We start from the raw sequence: 19,500 nt of genomic DNA, 5'->3' as shown, positions 1-19,500 counted from the left end.
AGACACAAGAAAAAAAATGCAAACACAAGTGAGAGACTGGGAGCAAACATCTTCTTCAATTATAACAGACTAAATAATCACATTTGCAATATACAGAGAGCTCTGATGAGACAACTCAAGAAACACATGCGAGAACAAACAACAATAGAAGAGCTAACAAACAATCTGAGCAGGCCATTTATAGAAATACAAACGGCCACTATGAAAGGAATAGGAGCTCCACATCACAAGTCATAATGGAATTAAGATAACAATGAGATTCCACTTTTCAAACTGCAACTTGACAAACATTTAAAATTATAATGATACCAATCGGGTATCATATACTGAGGTTCTGACGCTGGTAGTGTGAATTGGCACAGATTCACGCTATGCACCAAATGCTGTGCACGCCACATTTGGAGTGCCATTTGTCAGGGATTAAACAGTTTTAATATATTTACCCTATGGTGCATCCCCAAATTCTTTCTTCCTCCTGACACCAATCTTAACTAGAAGTAGGGTGGGAAAACTGATGCTTCCTAGACCAGAGCCCTGGGGGCTCAGATGCCACTGTCTCAAGGCCCATCACAGGGTCCTAAAAGGGCTCTGTCAAGCCCTTGACAAACCCTTGGGCATCCTCAAGGCCAGGACCTTGGAAGGCTCCCGTAGGCTGAGCCTGAGCCTTGACTGAGCAGCCTGACTCAAAAATTACAGCTAAAAACCTCAGGGCTCCGTGAGACACAGTTTTCTACACCCATGCTTCCCTCAAGCGCCCTACGTTGGCTTCCACTAATGCACAGAAGAGAAACCTGGAGTTTGATTGTGGATCCCCAGCAATGCTGGGGTTCTGCTCACTGGGAATTTAGGGGTAGTTTCAGGGTTGTCTACTCACTGAGTTTCTTGACATGAAGATGGAGCTGGTGGGGGTAAAAATATAATTGGCAAGTACCCCGGTTTGAATTTCAGTAAACCTTAAAGATAACAATGCAGAAATAGATCTTTCCTTAAGTCTTTAGGCTTATATAAGTAGAGTAGCATGAAAATCAGAAACCATCACTTTCAATTCGTCATTTAATCATCCACGTGAGAGTCGCATTGTGGGGCTGGAAGCTGATCAGAGTGGGTTCAAGGGAGAGTCGGGAGAGAGGAAAGGGAAGCGATGATACTAGTCAATGAGGCATCTCAGCACTTGAGGGAGTTTATGAGAATGTATCAACTGCTTGAAAAGAGCGTACTCACCTACAGGAGGGGAGGGTGAAGATCCAGGCCAGGGACACGGCGATGGGTTTTCAGGAGGGGGACAGGCCCTGAGCCAGAGGCCCAGCGCAATGAAGAGTTCTGCCGGCCTCTGACAATAAGTCCTGTCAGACACCACATGTACATCGCACTTCTCAGAAAACATGACCTTCACTGGCATTCCTGCTGCTGCTGAGTCCTGATCTGACTGTATGGAGAAAGCCGCATCCCCCAGACTGGTGCCCTCAACTTTGCAAGGTGGGCAGCTCCAGTTTTTAGCCTTCCCAAGGAAGAGCAAACTCTTGAGGACCTGGTGAGCCTGATTTCCCTCCAGCGTGGCAGATAGTCAGCCCCAAGAGAGCTGGGATCTAGATCTCTAGAGTTCATTGCTGTATCCCCAGTACCTGCAACTGATCCTGGTGTACACATAACAGGCCCCCAGCGAACACCCGATGAATGAAGGAAGCAATGTTAGTGCTGGCTAGAATGATTTTTCCCTATTTTCCTGAACAGAACTGGCTCAGCTAAAGACACTATGCCCTTGGTTTATTTTGCCAACACCATAGAGGACCAGGCTTGCCCAGGGAACCTGCTCTTCTGAGAGGGTGTTGGAGGAGCTGGTTCCAGGGAGCCCTGGCATGTTTCACCAAGTGCTTCAGGCGAGAGCCTCTGCCTCTCTCACTGCTCACCGCCAAGCCCACCAAGAGAACCTCAGGCCAGGCCAGAATCCCCAGGGCTCCCAAGGGTCCAATTGTCACTCTGTTTTCCTCCCTAGGGGAGGATACCGGACACTCAGAAACTGAGACCACGGGGGCCGCAGACACAGAGCCGTGAACGGTGACCAAGCCCCTTCGGCTGCTCCATGCCCCTGCTCACCCCAGTGGGCGTGAAATACATACTGGCACACTTGACTCTTTTGGTGTTATGATATTTGATGTCCCTCTCCCCATGAATATCCACCTCCTGTGATTTATGGTTTGCCTCTTTCGGTGAAGGTGGCAGGGAAGGGGGTCACTGTGGAGAGAGAGTTAGGCATGGGTACCTAGCCAAATGGGTTGCTGTCCTTGTACCTTGGAGCAGTACTGCATGTCCCCCAGTCACTTTTGCGATAGCACAATGGTCGATGGACAGTAAACACGCTACTGGTTTCAAACACTTCATGTAGGGTGGCTGATGGGCACTGACTGAGTGATAGCCCTTGGGCCGGGGAGGAGGGCTGTAGGTTGAGGGACGGGGAGGTGAGGTCAGAAGGAGAGAAGATGTCGCAGAATCCACAGGAAAGGCTTCAGAGGCATTAAGTTATAATCTGACCACAACAACCCCCACCTCAAGCTTGGAGAGAGCCCCTCCAGCACATGGCCTCATACCCATCACCTCAGGTCGTTTGTCTCTTATTATGACACCGTGTCTCTTTGTAAGCTGCCCCTTATATATATCGCAAGAAAATAGCAGCAGTGGGAAGAGCTGAGTCTGGTGGATGCTTCCCAGAACTGGAAAAAGCCCAGGCTTCTCGGGGATGGCTCTGCTCCTGGCTAAGGTTCTGCCATGGGAGTCCAGCCACCTGCAGTCCCAATTCCCACAGCCTAATGGAACCACTGGGTTCCTAGGAAACTCACAAGTTCACAATGCCACCCCCCAGCTTGACGCATTTGGCTCTGAGACACACCTGGGAAATGTGGAGTCCAGGGGTCCTGAGAGCCCCTTCCTTCTCTTCTGTTTCCTACTTTTAGAGTATTGTACTACTGAAATATTTCAAACCTACAGAAAAACAGAGAGAAGAATACAGCAGCCACCATCCCTACTTAAAAATGCTTTGCTACATGTGCTTCACATCTCTCTCTGCTTTTGAGTTAAATACATTTTGGAGACACACAAACCATCCCCAATCTATACTCACTCCTCTCCTCCCTAGAGTAGGTCCCCCATCTTAGGCGTCTGAACACTTCTGGGTCTCCACGCAGCTTCAGAGCAGCTCCTTCTCTGGCATGGGTGCTCCCACGTTGCCTTAGAGATGTTTCTGTGATGTCTGCTGGAGAACATGGGGGGATTCTACCCAGAATCCCAACCCAGAGGGTAAAAGCAAGAACATCTCTGCAGCTTTCACAGATAACTCTGGACCCAGCCTCTCCCACCTATACCCGTGTTCTCCTGAGGTGGGCCCTGTCTCAGTGGGAGAGCTGAGCCCTTCACCTCTGTTTTACCAGGAGGAGCCTGGAGCACCATCCTGGGTCCCAGTCCCACTCGAGTGATGGGTGTGTGCTTCAGTCACAGGGAGCAGGTCCATTTTCAGCTGCTGTGACATCTCACGGGCTCAGTGGCCAGGAGTAGCTGATAGTTTTGGGGAGGAAGGCAAGGCCAGGCAGACTCGAGTCCTGGGCCTGCTGGAAGAGAGGTGGGATCAGATAGATGCAGGCCACATAGCACAGTCCAAGGTGGCCCATCAACCATTTGCTCTGTCAAGGTGGTTGATACCCAAAGGGGCTCACTATACTGAGGTGGGTGCAGGAGCAGGTGCGGTGGGCAGCCTTCCAGAATGGCTTCCAAGGATCCCCCTTCCTGGCACCCATGCTCCTATGGAATTCCCTCCCCTTGAGGGTGGGCTCGACCTAGTGACTTGCTTCTAACCAACGAAATTTGGCAAAGGTGATGGCGTGTCATTTCCATGCTTAGGCTATAACAAGACTGTGACTTCTGACCTGCTGGCATTCATTCTCTCCCTCAGGCTCTTCTTGCATGCGTGTTTGCCCAGATGGAGAAGGCCAGCTGGCGAGGAGCTGATGAAAGTCTCTGGCCAACAGCCATAGAGGAACTGAGGCCCTCAGGCCAGCGACCCACTAGAGCCTGCCAACAATCACATGAGTGAGCTTGGAAGTCTATCTTTCTCCAGTTGAGCCTACAGATGAGGAACTGGATCCTGCCAACAGCCTCATGAGTGAGCTTGGAAGTCGATCCTTCCCCAGTCAGGCCTACAGATGAGAGTGTTGTCCCTGGGCTGGCAGCCTTGTGAGAGACTGGGAAGTAGAGGATCCAGTTAAGCCATACCCAGATCCCTGATCTACAGAACTCTCAGAGAAAAACTGCTTATCATTTTAACTTGATATGCTTGGGGTAGTTTTTTATGCAGCAATCAATAACAATTAAGACAGCAGGAATATCTGGGGGCTAGGGACTGGATGCAAGACACAGAAGGCTCCATTAAGGCTGGGAGGGGTTCTCAGGTGCCAGGGTGGTGCATGGTGCACCCACGTTTTAGTCAGACCTGGAGTCAAGTCCCAGCTTTGTCAATAAATATCTGTGTGACCTTGGACAAGTATCTTGAAGTCTCCGGCCCCAGATTACACCTCTGTAAAATTTGACTGACATTGAACTTGCAGGACCGTTGGAAAGATAAGTGTCAGCTTACGTAATCCACATGACAGAGTGTCTGATGTGTATTAGGCCCTCAGTAAGTGGCAGCCATGAGTAGTAATATAGTTGACCTGGGACCCTGCATCCTCCTCTTGGGAGCTCCCGGGTGACTCCAGGTCATTCCAGTGCCAAAAAACCAAAACCAAAACCCAAAAACAGTGCAGGAAAAATATCTTCCTAGCAAGTAGGACAAAGGCGTCTGTTCTCCAGGAAGAGAGGCCCATCACAATGGATACTTTTCCAAAAATTCTGGTGTGAGGGAGGCAGCCCCAGAAGGCTGCAGCTCATAGGCCATATCCCTTATGCAAAGGACCAAATGCTCTCCTCCCTCCCTCCCTAGATTCCTCTCTTCCTCCCTGCCCCCATCCATCCCTTCCTCCCTCCCTCCCTCCGTCACTCCCTTCCTCTCCCTCTCCTCACTTTCTCTCTCTCTCTGCCTTCCCCTCTCACCGAGGCCTGATTCCAATATCTTAACCCCACAATTCTGCCTCTTCGCACTCATCTGACCCCTACTAGAAACCCAGCCCTTCTTTATGTCATCCTGGTTTTATTCTAGATGAACCCATATCAATGTCCTCATTACGCACGGTTTGCCAGCTTCCCCGGCCACACAGGATGGTACCCGATCACTGGCTTCTAGGGAACAGCTTGGGTGGGCATCACTCTGACCTCACCATTGCGCTTTAGAGTTGGTGTGTTTAGAAGGCCCAGTGTATGCACTGTAGAAAACTGCACAGGGACGGGAGCCCAGGACTCATCCTGGGCCAGCAATGGAGACTTCCTTCTATACCATCCAGATCCAAATGAGATGATTCTGTGAGAGTCCCTTTCTATCCAGGACATTGTCTCTCATCCCTCAGACTTTCCATCTGGACGTCTCAACTCTGTTCCTCTCCTACAGCCTCGTCTTTCTCCACAGCATGGCTAAAATTTGCCTTCAGTACCCCCGAAAATAACTGTCAATTCTGCCCTGCCTCAGGGCCTTTGCATTATGGCTCTCCTCTGGAGCCACCATTTCCTTACTCAGCCTGTCACTTGTCCTTTTGATCTCTGATGTTCCTACCCTCGAAAAGAACACGTCCTTCTTCCCTTGGTAGCATGTCTCCCCTCTGCTATGCCGGTCCCAATCACAGTCTCCTCACTTGACTGTCTCACCATAGTGATACATTTTCTCTCTGTGTTACCTTGAGGAAGTTGCTATACCTTTCTGGGCTTCCATTTCCCTATCTATATGATGAAATATTTGACTAACACACAAACATACTGTATACTCTTCTCTATCGTAGCATTTCTCATGCTAGACTGCCCCCTCTGGCATGTTAATTTGCATGACTGTCCTCACCCAGGTTCTCCTCTCTGGAGCATGAGCTCTGCCTTGTTAGTCCTGGAACAGCCAGTACCTGGACACAGGGCTTTACCTACAGCATGGCACCAATAAACCTTTATTGAAGAAAACAAATCAATGAGCATGTGTCCACCAGAGCTTTGCTGTGCCTGGACTCTCTGATCTGGGATAAGGGTGAGAAGTATTCCTTTTATTTCCTCTAGCTTGGAGCCCAGAGCCTCCGGCTCAGCGGGAACCAGATGTTTTCAATGTCTGGACTCAGCGCTGTCTTCCTGGAGGTGCTGAGGCCTTTTCTCCAGTCCAGAAATGAATCTGGGCTGGCTGAATGTAGGTAGGGCAAGGGATATGAGACTGTGTGGGACACAGATATGGATGAAGCTGCCACTGCAGCTTAGGAGGCTCAGGCCCAGGGGACAAGATTTGAGGCCACCTTGTTCCCTCCTTCCTTCCCTTGGGCTCGGAGGGAGGACCCTTGTCTGCAACGATACCACCCTCCAACCAATCCAGTGGGTTACGAGGGGCCGTAACTTGGAAAACAGCAGTCGAAACCCAAGTGGTCATAGGGGATTTAGTAGAGCAGGGCTTGGTGACAAGGGGACCTCACCTCTAGAACACACACACACACACACACACACACACACACACACACACACACAGACACAGAGAGAGAGAGAGAGAGAGAGAAAGACAGAGAGAGAGAGGGAGCGAACGCCAGCCCGGAGCCCCACACCAACACAGGCTCACACAATATATCCTCAGAGGCACAACACTGCTGCTGATTGGGACCTGGCTGCCATGAACCTCAAGCTCAAGCTGTTTGCCATGAACCTCCTCAAGCTGTTTGCTCCTCAAGCCCATTTGCACAGGCTCTTGATTTCTAGAACCTCTCAGGTTCAGGGGAAGACAGGTTTCATCTGTCAGTGTTAGTCACAGTGTCCCACTTCACTGTCTCACCATAGTGATACATTTTCTCTCTGTGTTGAGCAAGTTGCTATACCTTTCTGAGCTTCCATTGCCCTACTGACATACTGAAATCTTTGGCTAAATGATCTCCAAATTCTTGTTCTTCTCACACATTTAGTGACCCCGTGGCTTAGGGGACTGCTACAACATTCACAGCTACCTGCTGTGTCAGCCAGCTGCCTAGTTGCAAGTCCCCTGATGGCACTGCTGCCCTGGGGGCTATTATGCCTCCCATGAGCCCCAATGCAAGTATTTTCAGTATCCTCTAAGGATACCCTCACTACCCACTAAGATACTGCATGACACCATTGGCATCTCACCCTGCCTAAAATTGCTTCTTTTCATATCCCAGAGCTACAGAATGGGTGGGCAGCTGACTACGGTCTCCCAGGCTAGGTCTTTAGGAGACTATATACATATGTATCACTATCTTATGTCCCATGACAGACTTCAGAAACTCTAGGCCAGGGCCTGGATGCAACCCATAAGATCCTCAAGGGCTGGACCTTGGAACTCAGGCCAGCCCCTGATTGAGCACCCTCATTCTAGAGAAATGCAGCAGAGGAACTCAGGGTCTCCACTGGGACACACGTTTCTAATCCAGCACTGTTTCATGGTAGCCAACCTTGACTGCTACAAGTGCACAGAATAGAAACTGGGTCTGCTTATGTGCAGTTTCCAAAATCACCTCAGTGGCCTGGTCTTTGTGCTTCAAGTGCTGTTCCTCCTCTCCCTTTCCCTGTCTAATTTCTTTCCTCACGCATTTCAGGCATCTAATCCTCTGGGAAACCTCCACTGACTCCATTAACATCCCCAAGGCTGAGTGGGTGCCCTGTCTGAGCCTTCTCATGGACCCCAAAACTTCCTCCTGTCACTCTCTGTTGTACTCTGTTGTGCCTTTCTCGGCCTCTCCCCAACCAGCCCACTGGAGGCGACATCTGAGTATGGGCTTGCAGGCATGACCAGCCCTGGACCTTCACAGATTCTGTAAGGAAGGCTCTGTCTCGACACCTTTCATATATCAACCACCAGATTAGCAAATAGTTAAAGGGATGAATAACATCAAGAGCGATGGTGAAGGACAATGAACACTATCCTACACTGCTCCTGAGAGAATAAATTGCTGCCACCTCTTTTCAGATCCATTTATCAATGGTTACTCAGTGTTGAAATATTTGTAGGGTTTTGTGCCAAAGTTCTATTTCTGTGTATCTCTTCTAGAGCGACACATCCTCTGCAAACAAAGATATTGGAAAAACTTTTGAGAACTTTAAAAGTTGAGGAAAAAAATGTGAAGGTCCTTGTGTATGGAAGTAGTTGAAGAATTATGGCATATCACTTAGAACACTATGCAGAAGTTAAAAATGATGAGATAGTTCTCCATGAACTGACAGGAGAAGTTCACCCAGACTTGCTGTAAAATGCAAAAATCAAGTGCCACACAATACGTGCATCCTGAGCCAGTATGTATCTTTTGGCCCCGTAAAAGACAAGCATATGTTTCTATTAGTGCATGTATGTGTATGTAAATGCATCGATTCAGGAATTTTTGAGGAAACACGTTAAACCATTGCTGAGGGGGCTGGTGACGGAGAGGGGTGGACAAGGGAGACTATTGTTTTGTCTGTATTGTTTTCGTACACAAGGATTATTTGCATAAATAAGACAGTACTGTAAACAGGTGATATACCTGTACTTACTAGGTCTTTAATAAAAAGAAACTGTTATTATTTGTAATAATAAGAATCACTTCACCTCTTGCAGGAGCTTCTGCGAAACTTGCGTGCAAGTCAACAAAATTGTATTGAGATCCTCTCATGTACCCAGTGCTTTCACACATATAATTTACCTGTAATTTATCCAGTTCAATCTCAGGGCTGGCAAAATCCAGTTGATCCCTACTCCCTGTAACACCCACTCCAAATTAAAAAACCAACTTTTCCTTGAATCCCTACACACTTGTTTAATCTCAGCTGAGGGAGACATGGTATAAAGCTGGGGGCTGACATCGTAGCCTTTCTCGATACAAATCCCATCCATCCACAGGGTGGTGCGGGGCCGGTCTTATCACCATCACTCACAGCCCCTCCCTGACTCTTTGCAGAACTCTGGGTCCATTCAAGGCAGTTGCACAGAGGCAGCTTATTTTCTCAAAGGAGATTCGGGGGAAAAAAAGGAAATGTTACTGGGTGGGACAACAGGGTTGTCCACCTCACCTGCCATCAGGCTTCGGGGACTGAGCAGCCTGGCTTCCTGGGCCAGCCCGGGACTCGTTTCTTTGAAACATCGCTAGGTTGGTGTATTAGTCCGCTCGGGCTGTCATAACAAAATACCACAGGCTGGGTGACTTAAACAACAGACATTTATTTTCTCACAGTTCTGCCAGCTGGAAAGTCCAAGATCAAGGTGCTGGCCGATTTGGTTTCTGCTGAAGGCTCTCCTCATGGTTTGCCTCCTTCTTGCTAAGACGTCACATGGCCTTTCCTGGGTGCATGCAGTGCAGAGAAGAAGAGACATCCCTGCTGCCCAAATGTCCCTGCAGAAGCACAGTTGTCACTACCTCGAGATACTGACAGATACAATGAGCTCTGTGGCGTCTCTTCTCATAAGGACACTAACCCTGTCGGAGCAGGGCTCCACCCTTATGACCTCATTTAACCTTAATTGCCTCCTAAAGCCTCTAGCTCCAGATACAGTCCCATTAGGGGTCAGGGCTTCAATATATTAATTGCAGGGTGGGGGAACGCAATTCAGTCCACAGTAGTTGGCAAGGTTTTGCGTTGCGGGCCCTCACTTTCTGGCGTTTCTGATTCCCTGCTGTCCAAATGTCCCTGCAGAATCACAGATGTCACTACCCTGACATACTGACAGGTACAACTGGCCCTTCATCCTGCCTAAAGCCACCTCCTACCACATCCCAGGGTTACTAATGAGGAGGTGAACTGGGTCTCCTAGCCCAGAGGCCCTGCTGATCGATGTCACTGCCTTAAGCGTCATCATAGACGTTAGAAACCCTGGACCAGGCCCTGGGTGCACCCTGGAACAGCTTAAGAGAGCAGAACCTTGGGATGGTTCCCCAGGACTGATTCCAGCCCCTGAGAAAACTCACTCAAAAACTGCAGCAGAAGGGGCTCAGGGACTCCGTGGGGCACAGTTTTCTCATCTTGTTCTGCCACCTGGTGGCAGTTGGCTGCGTCTACAAGGAAACAGGTGGAAGCGCCATAAAACCTGGGCCTTTCTTCCTGGGAATTTCCAGCAGTTTGGAACAGCCTTCCTACTCAGAAAATGAGTTTCTTTATATGAGAATGAAAGTTGTGCTGGGAGATGACAGTGTAGTTATTTGGGTCTTCATTTCTATTCATTTTTTAAATTAACAATTTAAACCTAGCTTTTATTAAGCATTTAAACACAACTTGCCGGTTTGGTCATTTTAATCACATAGCTAGTCATATACAACTATAAGAAACATTACTTTCACTTGTTCATTGGTTCATGTTCAATTAACTCCTAAGTTTCAGTGGAGTGGTGTAGGAGAAAACCTAACTGGAGTAGATTCAAGGAGAGAAAAGGGAGATAGGACAGACAATGAGACCTGCTCACTTCTTGGAGGAGTTTCTAAGTATTTCACAACACTTGCCTGGAAATTCACAAGATTTTGGGGAGAATTTTTGTACACATCAGAGGGAATTATGTATTTACATGAAAGCTAAGGGCTCTTTACCTCTGATTTGCACACGAATCCTATGAATCACAGGGCTGTCTGAAACCATTTGAACCCTTCTCTCTGCAGCATACGGTACAAGTGACCGCTCAGGCTGTGTTTCAACACCTCTAATATTGCTAATCTCATTACCTTACAAAGCCAGCGATGGCCTGGCTGGTGGGAAGGACATCTTCGTGTGAATCGCATCTGCAGCATCTGTGGTCTTGTTAACCTCTTTCCCGGCTCCTTCCCCTGACCTTGTCTCTCTGCAATTCTGGGTCCATCTAGAACTCTGGTGTGACACCCCAAGAGCAGATGTGATGGCTGAGGTCCAATCATAGGCTTTTAGTGGATATGTATTCAGGGGCAAACACATAATGCTGCATTTACCTCCACACTATGAAGATATACAGAGCCTTCAATACACATCGATTACTCATAAATGTCTACGTCTTAGGTATCAGGATCACTCTTACAATTTCATCTATAAGGTTCAACTGTTAAATGTGAGAAAAACAGTGCACAGTAATGTGACAATAGTGTCCACATGAATGAAGTAGTTCCAGTTTCCCTGGGACTGAGAGCTTTCCCGGGACAGGGGCCTTTAAGTTTTAAAACCGGAATGGTCCCACTCATGGCAAACTAGGACCATGTGTGACCTTGGCATGCAATGAACCATTCATGGCCAAATAAAATGAGCTACCTGTAGAAGACCTCTACACATCACGTTCTCTCGAGGAGGACCCTCGGGGCTGTTCTGCTCAGCAAGCAGAAACGTGACGCGAGCCTGCTGGGAGGGCCAGGAGGAAGAAACAAAGGAAAGAAACATTGGAGGAGTGGGAGTAAGAAACACAGGAACAGACGGAATGTGACATACCAGAAATGTATCCCCTGCTGGAGCACAAGGCCGTAGGAGGGAGGGACGATGGGGCAGGGGCAGAGGGGCTGAATGGGGCGTGGAGGGGGCAGGCCCTCGGCCTCTTTGCACCCGGCAGAGTGACGAGTTTCGCCGGTGTCTTCATTGAAGTCCTGTTGGTCCCTACTGGCACATCACATACTCCTGGAAGCATGATCTTCACTCCCTTCCTTCCACCTGCTGACCTGGTGAGTCTGGCTTCCCTCCATTGTCCTGGAATGTCCCCTAGGAGGCTGGGCTTTGGTCTGTGCAGGTCACTGCTGCATCCCCAGCCCCTGAAAGAGGGCCAGAAATGCACACAACAGTCGCTGGATGGGGTGAAGGAAGCCAGGGATGGGAGGGACCATTAGGATCTGGCTATTTAGTCTGTCTTTCAGAATGTGAAAGGGCTGCAAAAAGACCCTGAGGAATGGGTGGCTGTGTCTGACACCACGAAAGACCCATCTGGTGGCACAGGCTTGCCCAGGGAACCTGCTCTTCTGCGAGGGTCTTGGAGGAGCCGGTTCCAGAGAGCCCTGGCATGTTTCACCAAGTGTTTCAGGTGAGAGCTCCTTCGGAGCCAGCCTCTGCCTCTCTCACTGCTCACCACCAAGCCCATCCGCCTCCCCTTCCTGTTCCACCAAGAGAACCTCAGGCCAAGCCAGAAATCCCCAGGGCTCCCGAGGGTCCACTTGTCACTCTGCTTTCCTCCCTAGGGGAGGACACCGGGCACTCGGAATCTGAGACCACCGGAGCCACAGACACCAAGCCATGAGCCATGAACGGTGACCAAGCCCCTTCTGCTGCTCCATGCCCTTGCTCGCCACAGTGTCCCAGTCACCAGGCCTGAAATAAATGCTGGCACGCTTGACTGTTTTTGCTTTGTGGCATTTGATGTAACCTTCAACACGTCGGGTGAAGTGGGGGTGGTCAGCTTTGGTGGTGGTGGGGTTGTGGAGGGAGAGAGCTAGCATCTTCCTTAGCCCTGTTGGGCTGTCCGCCCTCCTCCTCGAGGCAGCGCTGCTTGTTCCTGGGTCCTGGTGGCAATGGGCTGTGGCCAATCAACGGTGAGTTTTCCACAGCTGGCAGCTCTGACCCTGGTGAGGCACTTACGTGCAGGAATGACGACGGAATAACATCTCTCTTCCCCCAGCAATGCGTACGGTCTTCATATCGGAGGAAAACTGGGCAGTGTTTATATGCGGAGGCGGGAGGGTCATGTGGAGGAAGAATCTGTGGATCTCAGAAAAGGCGTTAACCCCTATACTGACAAAGAGCTCCCAGGCCCCCCTACCCCACCGCAAGACAGAGAGCCCTTGCAACAGACGACCTCGTCTCCACCTACGCATTGTTCGTTTTCATAAGAGGAGGGCTTCATTTTTTCTTTCTTTTGCCTTCCTGAGGTGACCTTCATATGTGCTGCAACACAGTATCAGCAGGAGAATTCTACAAAGGGGGTTGGAGCATACTTGTTCCTTTAACCTGTTAGAAATTGCAACGCAAGCAATCGCCAAGGTCAATGGAGAGACGGCGGGCCTTTCAGACACACAGTAATGGGTGGGAGGACCTCATAGAGGCCCACGTCAAATTACATTGATCTGTTTACTTTCTGAATGAGGAGCTGAGTCCCACGGGTGATCCCAGAGTGGGGTCCTCAGCTTTGCAGGCTGGGCAGCTCTAGTGTCTCAGCATGCCCAGGGGAGAGCAACACTCTCAAGGACCCACTCCCACAGGAGGCTGACCCATCCTCCCTGCTGGCACATTCTCTTGCTTCTCTCTCATTAAGACTGAAATAAATCTGGAAGTGTTTGGTGGTTTTATGGGTCAATATCTTTTTACACCTCTTGAGAAAGATATTTAGTTGGGATAGGGTTGGCTGTTGGAGATGGAGAGGAGCTTAAGACATACATACGTATCTGGACTCACGTATGTGGTTATAGTCATGGGACAGCATTGCTTCTTCCTAAGTACCTGTTAGGACTGTGACCTATAGACAATGCTTTCTCCACAGGTATCTTGCTATGGCCTCGAGGAGGGCAATTCAGTGTAACAATGCAGAAAAAATATCATCTCTCCCTGCCCAAATGCATATACCCTTCATAACTGACAATGTTTATTGGCTTCAAATGGAGAGCAGGCGGCTCGGGATTTTGGGGAAAGGCCTCAGATTGAGGTACACATAATCAGCTCCAACTATCCCCACCCCAAACTAAGACAGAGCCCTTCCAAAACCCTTTCCCCATTCACCTCAGATTTCATGTTTTCATATTATGATACCCCCACCCCCACTGCACCACCCCACCACCACCACCACCTCCAGCCTTTCCTTGACGCCAGCAGAGGAATGCGAGTGAGGGGTTACAGTGTAATATTCTCTGGATCCTACATATCCTAGGGTAGGCCCTGAGAGAACTGGTGCCAGGATCCCGCGGCGTTTGTGACGAAGGGCACAAAAAGGCTTTGCAAGGCCAATGGGCAGGGATGTAAAACATGCATGTCAATCTCTAAGAACTGAAGATAATTTTAGGCTAGTTATTATGATCACTATACCCACCAGGACCATTCTAAGGCATGGAGAATACTGGTCCTTTGAAAACCACGCTGGTGCTGGCCACTGTAATTTTGGCACGGTTTGGCCTTCGTCAGATCCTTCCCTACTCAGGAAACCTCCATAGCTTTCTGGGCCAGCCAAAATCAGGTTTGAGCCATCAAGGCTCTTCCTGGCTTCGCTCCAGGCTAGTCTAGACTTATCTTTCACCCCTACAAACAGTTTTCCCTCTGTATAAACAGGATAACTTATCCATTCTAACATCTAGGCCTTTGTTTCTTAAAACAACAACTAACTGTAGTCAGATAACCCACTGAGCTCTGTCTCTCCCAGGCTTCAGGGGCGAACATCTGCTCAGCAGCTTCTGGGAATCAGCTCCGGTGAGTGCAACACTTACCCCCTTGCCCATCACTCCTTACGGATGCTGAATGTAAAGCACCTGCTGTATGCACTGTAGAAACTGCACAGGGACAGGAGTCCAGGACAGCTTCTAGGCATGCCACAGGTGGAGTCTTTTCTCTGGCTCATCCAAGAGCCAAGAGCAGCTGCTTTCCAAAGAGTCACTTTCCACTACACGTTTACTTTATTATTATTATTTTTTAATCTCTCAGCTGTGAAATCCACCAACTGAGGATCCTGGCTCCTGTACAGGTCCCCACCTCAAGATCATCTCTCCCCAGTCTCCCCAAATTCTAACCTTCCAGTTCCACTGAAGAACATGGAATGCTCCCGATGCCCACAATACCCTGCCTCGGGGACACACTGCACTTACTACTCCTTCAGTGCTTCAGATCTCAGATGGCATCTCACTGCAAGGAAGCCCTCCTTGTTCCCAGACATCCACCACCCAGGGTTAAGTGTCTCTCCTCCAGGCCCCCATACCACCTGGTCCTTATCCTCATCCCGGCAATTAATACATCAAACTGCCACATCTGGCTGATTTACTTACATGACAGCCCCATCTAGACTCTCAGATGTGGGGCAGAGGCTGAGTCTGGTGCATTCCTGTATCTCCAGCGCCCGGCACAGTGCCTCACATATAGTAGGTAGTCAGTAAATGTATGTTGAATAAATGAGTCGATGAGCAAGGTGTCTAATTCATTGAATTTTTATTTTTCCCTACATTCTGGAGAACTGGGCAAATACAAGCAGAGAGCGGTTGTAATTTTGTGCAACAGACACTGACCGGCTTTTTATTTTATCTTTTTATATTTGGGGGGGGAATGATTGTACTGGTAAAGTCTCTCAAACTTCCAAAGAACAGCTTATTCCAATGCTATAATAAGTTACAGGCACAAAATGATATACTCTCCCAATTTCTGTTATGAAACAGCAAATCTCTCCTGCTAAAACCGAAACAGAGAACAATAAAACATTTGACCAACGTCATTCATAGACCTAGATGTTCAACTTAAGTACTCAGTCAAGTGTCTATGGAACAAAGGATTTTGAAAAAAAAATGCTTAGGTATGGCGTTTGTTTCAACTCTGATATGATTCTGTCATCATGTAGTTTTAACCAGTTTATTTCCTGTAAATTGATCATCATTATAAAAAAAAGTTAATTAAGGCAAACAAAACTTTGCAGTATGCAAATTGAAAGCTAAATCACTGAGAAAGACAAATAGAACTGGAACACAGATACCATGGGCGGCAGGTTCTCCCTAACCCCACTCTACCCCTCGACTCTTGAAAAGTCAGGACCCCAGCACCCACTGCTGTGGGGCCGTTTTGACTACTCACAGCAAAACAAAGTGAAGACTCAGCCCCAGCCTTCACTGCTGGCAGGAGGAGTCCCTGACACTAGCCTGAGATTGCAACCACACTGGCACTGTCCCAGGTACTGATACTTGCTCCAGCCATGGCTCTAGCCCTGGCACTGGCAACTGGCACTTGCATTGGTGCTGGTGCTGATGCTTGCTTCAGCCATGGCATAGGCCCTGGAACTGGAACTGGCACTAACACTGGCACTTGTCACGTCACCAACGGCAGCTGCCATCTCGGGCACGGGGTATCTCCTCCTCTTCTCTCAATGCCTCATTTACTGCCACGGAAAGGAACTGGGGTGGGTGTCATTCACTTTGGCCACAAACTCCGGGACTTCCATCTGTCTTGTTTCCTTTGAGAGCCCCCACAAGAATACCTAGAGCGTGGGATTGCTGTGGGACACCTATTTGTGCACCAGATACTCCTGCTGCACACTAGCTTTGGTGATGAGCTTCATGGACTCCCCAAAGACGAAATGCTTTTTAGACGAAATGTGCCTCCAACACCCTCAACACCTCCCAGACCACCTCCTCGGGGACACAGCTGGCCTGCATGAAGATCGAGTCCAGAGTAATCATCAGGAGCCGGGTCTTTGGTGTGCCCTGGTCGCCTGTCAGGCCCCAAACCAGGGCAGGATCGATTTTTCTGATCAAGACATAGGAGTGCTCTGCTGGATCAAGTTCCTTCAGATAGAACCCAAAGACTAACCCGGGGAGGTCAGAGGCTTTCTTGAAAATCTCAGGGAGGAAGCTCCTGTACCTTTTGATGACATACTTCAGCATGTCTGCCCTTTTGATCGCCACCGTCTTCCGGTTCTTAACCAGCAGGTACTGCACCAGCTCAGCTACTTTCTAGCTCACAGGGCCCCTGGGCATGCGCATCAGGGATGTCGGGGGCCCGAGGGGTACTGCGGGGGCGGGGGGGCGGCGGGGGCGCGGGGCGGGGCAGACAGTTGCCTAGGGGTTTCTGGGGTCCACAAAGGAACTTTCAGAAGCACCTGAGCAGGGGCTCCATGCCTCAGAAGAAGTGCTCCCAGGGCTCCGGGGAGCACTTGGTGTCCCCGCTGCAGGCGCCCCCGTGGGGGTTTCTTGGGCAAGGAGGAGAGGAGGAGGCCACCGGGCCTCTGAGACCCGCAGGCCCTGGGTGTCACCTCTACCGCGGACGTTCTCACCTGCGGCTTTGGCTGGCCCAGGAAGCAGGAACTCTGGGAAGAGATGCGCGTCCACGGGCATTCGGCGGCCGGAGCGCTGTGTGCCAGGCCGCGAGGACAGTGACGTCGCCGCGGCTGCTGCGGCGGCTGCTGAGAAGACCCGGAGCCCCAGGGTCTTGAGTCGGAGACCGCCGCCCTCAGACCGGGAGGAGGAGGAGGAGGAGGAAGCGGGAGGGGAGGGGGCTAAGCCTCCGCCGCCCGGGTCTTCCCGGAGCTGTGGGAATGGGCGGGCGCCGCCCGGCAGTGCCTCTTCTGGCAGAAAACAGTACCGCAGGCTACAGCCTGAGGGATGCGGGGGCGCTGCTCCCAGAGGTGGGGCTGCTCATGTGAGGCTTGAAAGAGACCATAAGCCTAAAAGCCAGGCCCAGTGTAAGCGCTTAATAACTGTTACCTGTTGTTGTGATGAATCCGATCATTCTGGATTACCTTCGTATCCCTCCTTCTCTCCTGTGGAGAAGACTCCTAAGAGCGTAGGCATTTCTGTCCAGCGGCTGCCTCTGCAGCTTCCTCTTCCGATCATCTACCTGAAGTTGCTTTGCTCAGTGCCTGGCCTAGAGTAAGCACTTAGTGAGTTTTCCTTTGCGTTCGTTTCATTATTATAGTGTACATCGCATCTACATTGCTTGCACCCTGTGTGGTCATCTAGATGTGGAGGAAGGACCCGGGAACCAAGCGACCTCCATGGAGAACTGAAGATGTGTTTCCTTTTCTTTATGATCAGTGGATCTGGGGTGCACAACATCAGTTCTCTTGTGTATTATTTCTCTCCTACACAGTCTGGAAAGTTATTGTTAATTGTAATCTAACTTTGCAAACCACCATTCCCATAATGACATCCTCTTCTTACTTCTCTTACTCTCATGTCACTGCGCCTCATCCTTTCTCTACAGAGCGCTCTCTCCCATTTCACCTCTCATCTGAGATTCGGGGACCTTAAATCGACTCCTGCTTTGAGGTCAGCCCCTAGGAAGCCTGCAAATAAATAATAGCAAGAAGACTCCTCCACCCTAGCAAGTGCATTCTCTTATTGTATCGTGGTACAACTTAGCATTCCTTTCTTTCATCCTAACCTTTCTAGACAGTAACCCGTATAGCCTCCTCACACATAACAAAACGGTCGACGTTGTTGTTGTTGTTGTTATTGCTGTTATTGAGACGGAGTCTCGCTCTTGTCACCCAGGCTGGAGTGCAGTGGTGCGATCTCGGCTCACTGCAAGCTCCGCCTCCTGGGTTCAAGCTTCTCCTGCCTCAGCCTCCTGAGTAGCTGGGATTACAGGCGCCCGCCACCACGCCCGGCTAATATTTGTACTTTTAGTAGAGACGGGGTTTTGCCATGTTGGCCACGCTGGTCTTGAACTCCTGACCTCAGGTCCGCCCTCATCGGCCTCCCAAAGTGCTGGGATTACAGTCGACTTTTATATAGCAATTGTTATACCTCGCAATAACACGTACTAAATTTCCATATAATGTCCACGCTTGCACTTCAAATTTCTTCCATTGATCTAAATTCTGTTGTTGCTAATTCTGCTATAAAGATTTAGAAATTGTTTTTGTGTGATTAGAACTAATTCCCCCCTCACTATTCTTCTTTTACAAAATTTCTTGAAAATATTTTGGAAAATGTTGTCATCTATAAGAACTTCAAAATCAAAGTTTTCAAGTTAAAAAAAATTCCCTGGCTTGAATTTTAACTAGAATTTCTTAGGACGTATAGTTTACTATGAGAATAATTAACATCTCATTAACATGAGAAGATGGAGGGTCCTCAGCCACAAAATATAGCATGTTCTTCATGTTCTTCCATTGATTCTGCTTTTTAATCAGAGTACTTCAGTCACCTTTTAGTTTGCTTTATATAGCTTTTGCATAATTCTTAAGTTTGTCCATGGCAGTCTTTTTAGTTTCATTGCTGCTATGAATTGTGTATTTCCCATTATGTCTTCTAATTACTTATTTCTGACATGTAGGAAGCTTACTGGTTTTGTGTACTTTGGGGCATACGGCCATCTTAATATCCCCTCTCCTTAATTAGAATGCTTTTTCAGTGGATTCTCGTGCGTTTTCTAGGTAGGCAATCACAGTCTCTGCATATTATTAATACAGTATTCGTTTTCCCTTTTCTTATCACATTGACTAGGACCGTGGTACCCTGTTAGCTAATAGCGGTGATGTGAAACTTTTTTGTTGTCCTTGTTCCCACTCTTAACGGGAAGCACTCCGTTCATTTGGGGCTAAATATGTTGTTGGTTTTGGATACCGATTGTGACATTTATCAACGTATCGTCTGTCAGGTCCAAGTTACTCCTTCTTTGCTCTGCTTTGTCACACTAGAGATGATCCTTGTGAGTCTTTCTCCTAAGCCAGCTAACAGAATGTTAGGCTCTGGCCACAGAGAGCACTGGGGGTGACCCTACGAATCCCAGCAGGAAAATTCGTCCCTCCTG

At 49.1% G+C, this 19,500-nt stretch overlaps 2 protein-coding genes and 1 long non-coding RNA gene across 5 annotated transcripts in view; 1 reads left to right on the top strand and 2 right to left on the bottom strand.

The window, feature by feature from the left end:
- Positions 1-17,295, bottom strand: part of LOC129025025 (doublesex- and mab-3-related transcription factor C1) — a 71,666-nt gene extending 54,371 nt beyond the window's left edge. The window contains exon 1 of one of the 2 annotated variants that reach the window (XM_054472469.1): positions 17,018-17,295. In XM_054472469.1, coding sequence (XP_054328444.1) covers positions 17,018-17,078 — 61 coding nt within the window. In that variant the 5' untranslated portion in view covers positions 17,079-17,295. The remainder of the gene's footprint in view (positions 1-17,017) is intronic. The other variant, XM_054472465.1, reaches the window with a different exon arrangement.
- Positions 9,353-11,535, bottom strand: LOC129025028 (uncharacterized). The gene is made up of 3 exons (XR_008497157.2): positions 10,788-11,535; positions 10,044-10,130; positions 9,353-9,470 (listed from the first exon to the last, which is right to left on the bottom strand). It is a non-coding gene; the product is annotated as an uncharacterized LOC129025028 (long non-coding RNA).
- On the top strand, positions 11,481-12,276 carry LOC129025027 (protein FAM236A). Of its 2 annotated transcripts, none has more exons than XM_054472474.1 (3): positions 11,481-11,741; positions 11,931-12,094; positions 12,249-12,276. In XM_054472474.1, exons 1-3 carry the CDS (start codon positions 11,520-11,522, stop codon positions 12,274-12,276), a joined length of 414 nt encoding a protein of 137 aa, XP_054328449.1. In that variant the 5' UTR covers positions 11,481-11,519. The 2 variants fall into 2 exon arrangements, with proteins under 2 accessions (XP_054328449.1, XP_054328448.1); XM_054472473.1 differs by having other exon boundaries at positions 11,919-12,094.
- Positions 17,296-19,500: the final 2,205 nt, after the last annotated feature.

The sequence above is a fragment of the Pongo pygmaeus genome, chromosome X (assembly GCF_028885625.2).
Source record: "Pongo pygmaeus isolate AG05252 chromosome X, NHGRI_mPonPyg2-v2.0_pri, whole genome shotgun sequence".
Lineage (NCBI taxonomy): Eukaryota > Metazoa > Chordata > Mammalia > Primates > Hominidae > Pongo > Pongo pygmaeus.
This window is presented reverse-complemented; position numbering and strand designations above follow the sequence as displayed.

What these genes read in the sequence shown, in the direction of transcription:
- LOC129025027 (XM_054472473.1), top strand. Translation starts at nt 11,520, where the DNA reads ATGTATCCCCTGCTGGAGCACAAGGCCGTAGGAGGGAGGGACGATGGG. An exon ending in TCCTTCCACCTGCTGACCTG is followed by an intron (nt 11,742 to 11,918) that starts GTGAGTCTGGCT and finishes CTGGCTATTTAG; the next exon opens with TCTGTCTTTCAGAATGTGAA. An exon ending in TGTTTCACCAAGTGTTTCAG is followed by an intron (nt 12,095 to 12,248) that starts GTGAGAGCTCCT and finishes TTTCCTCCCTAG; the next exon opens with GGGAGGACACCGGGCACTCG.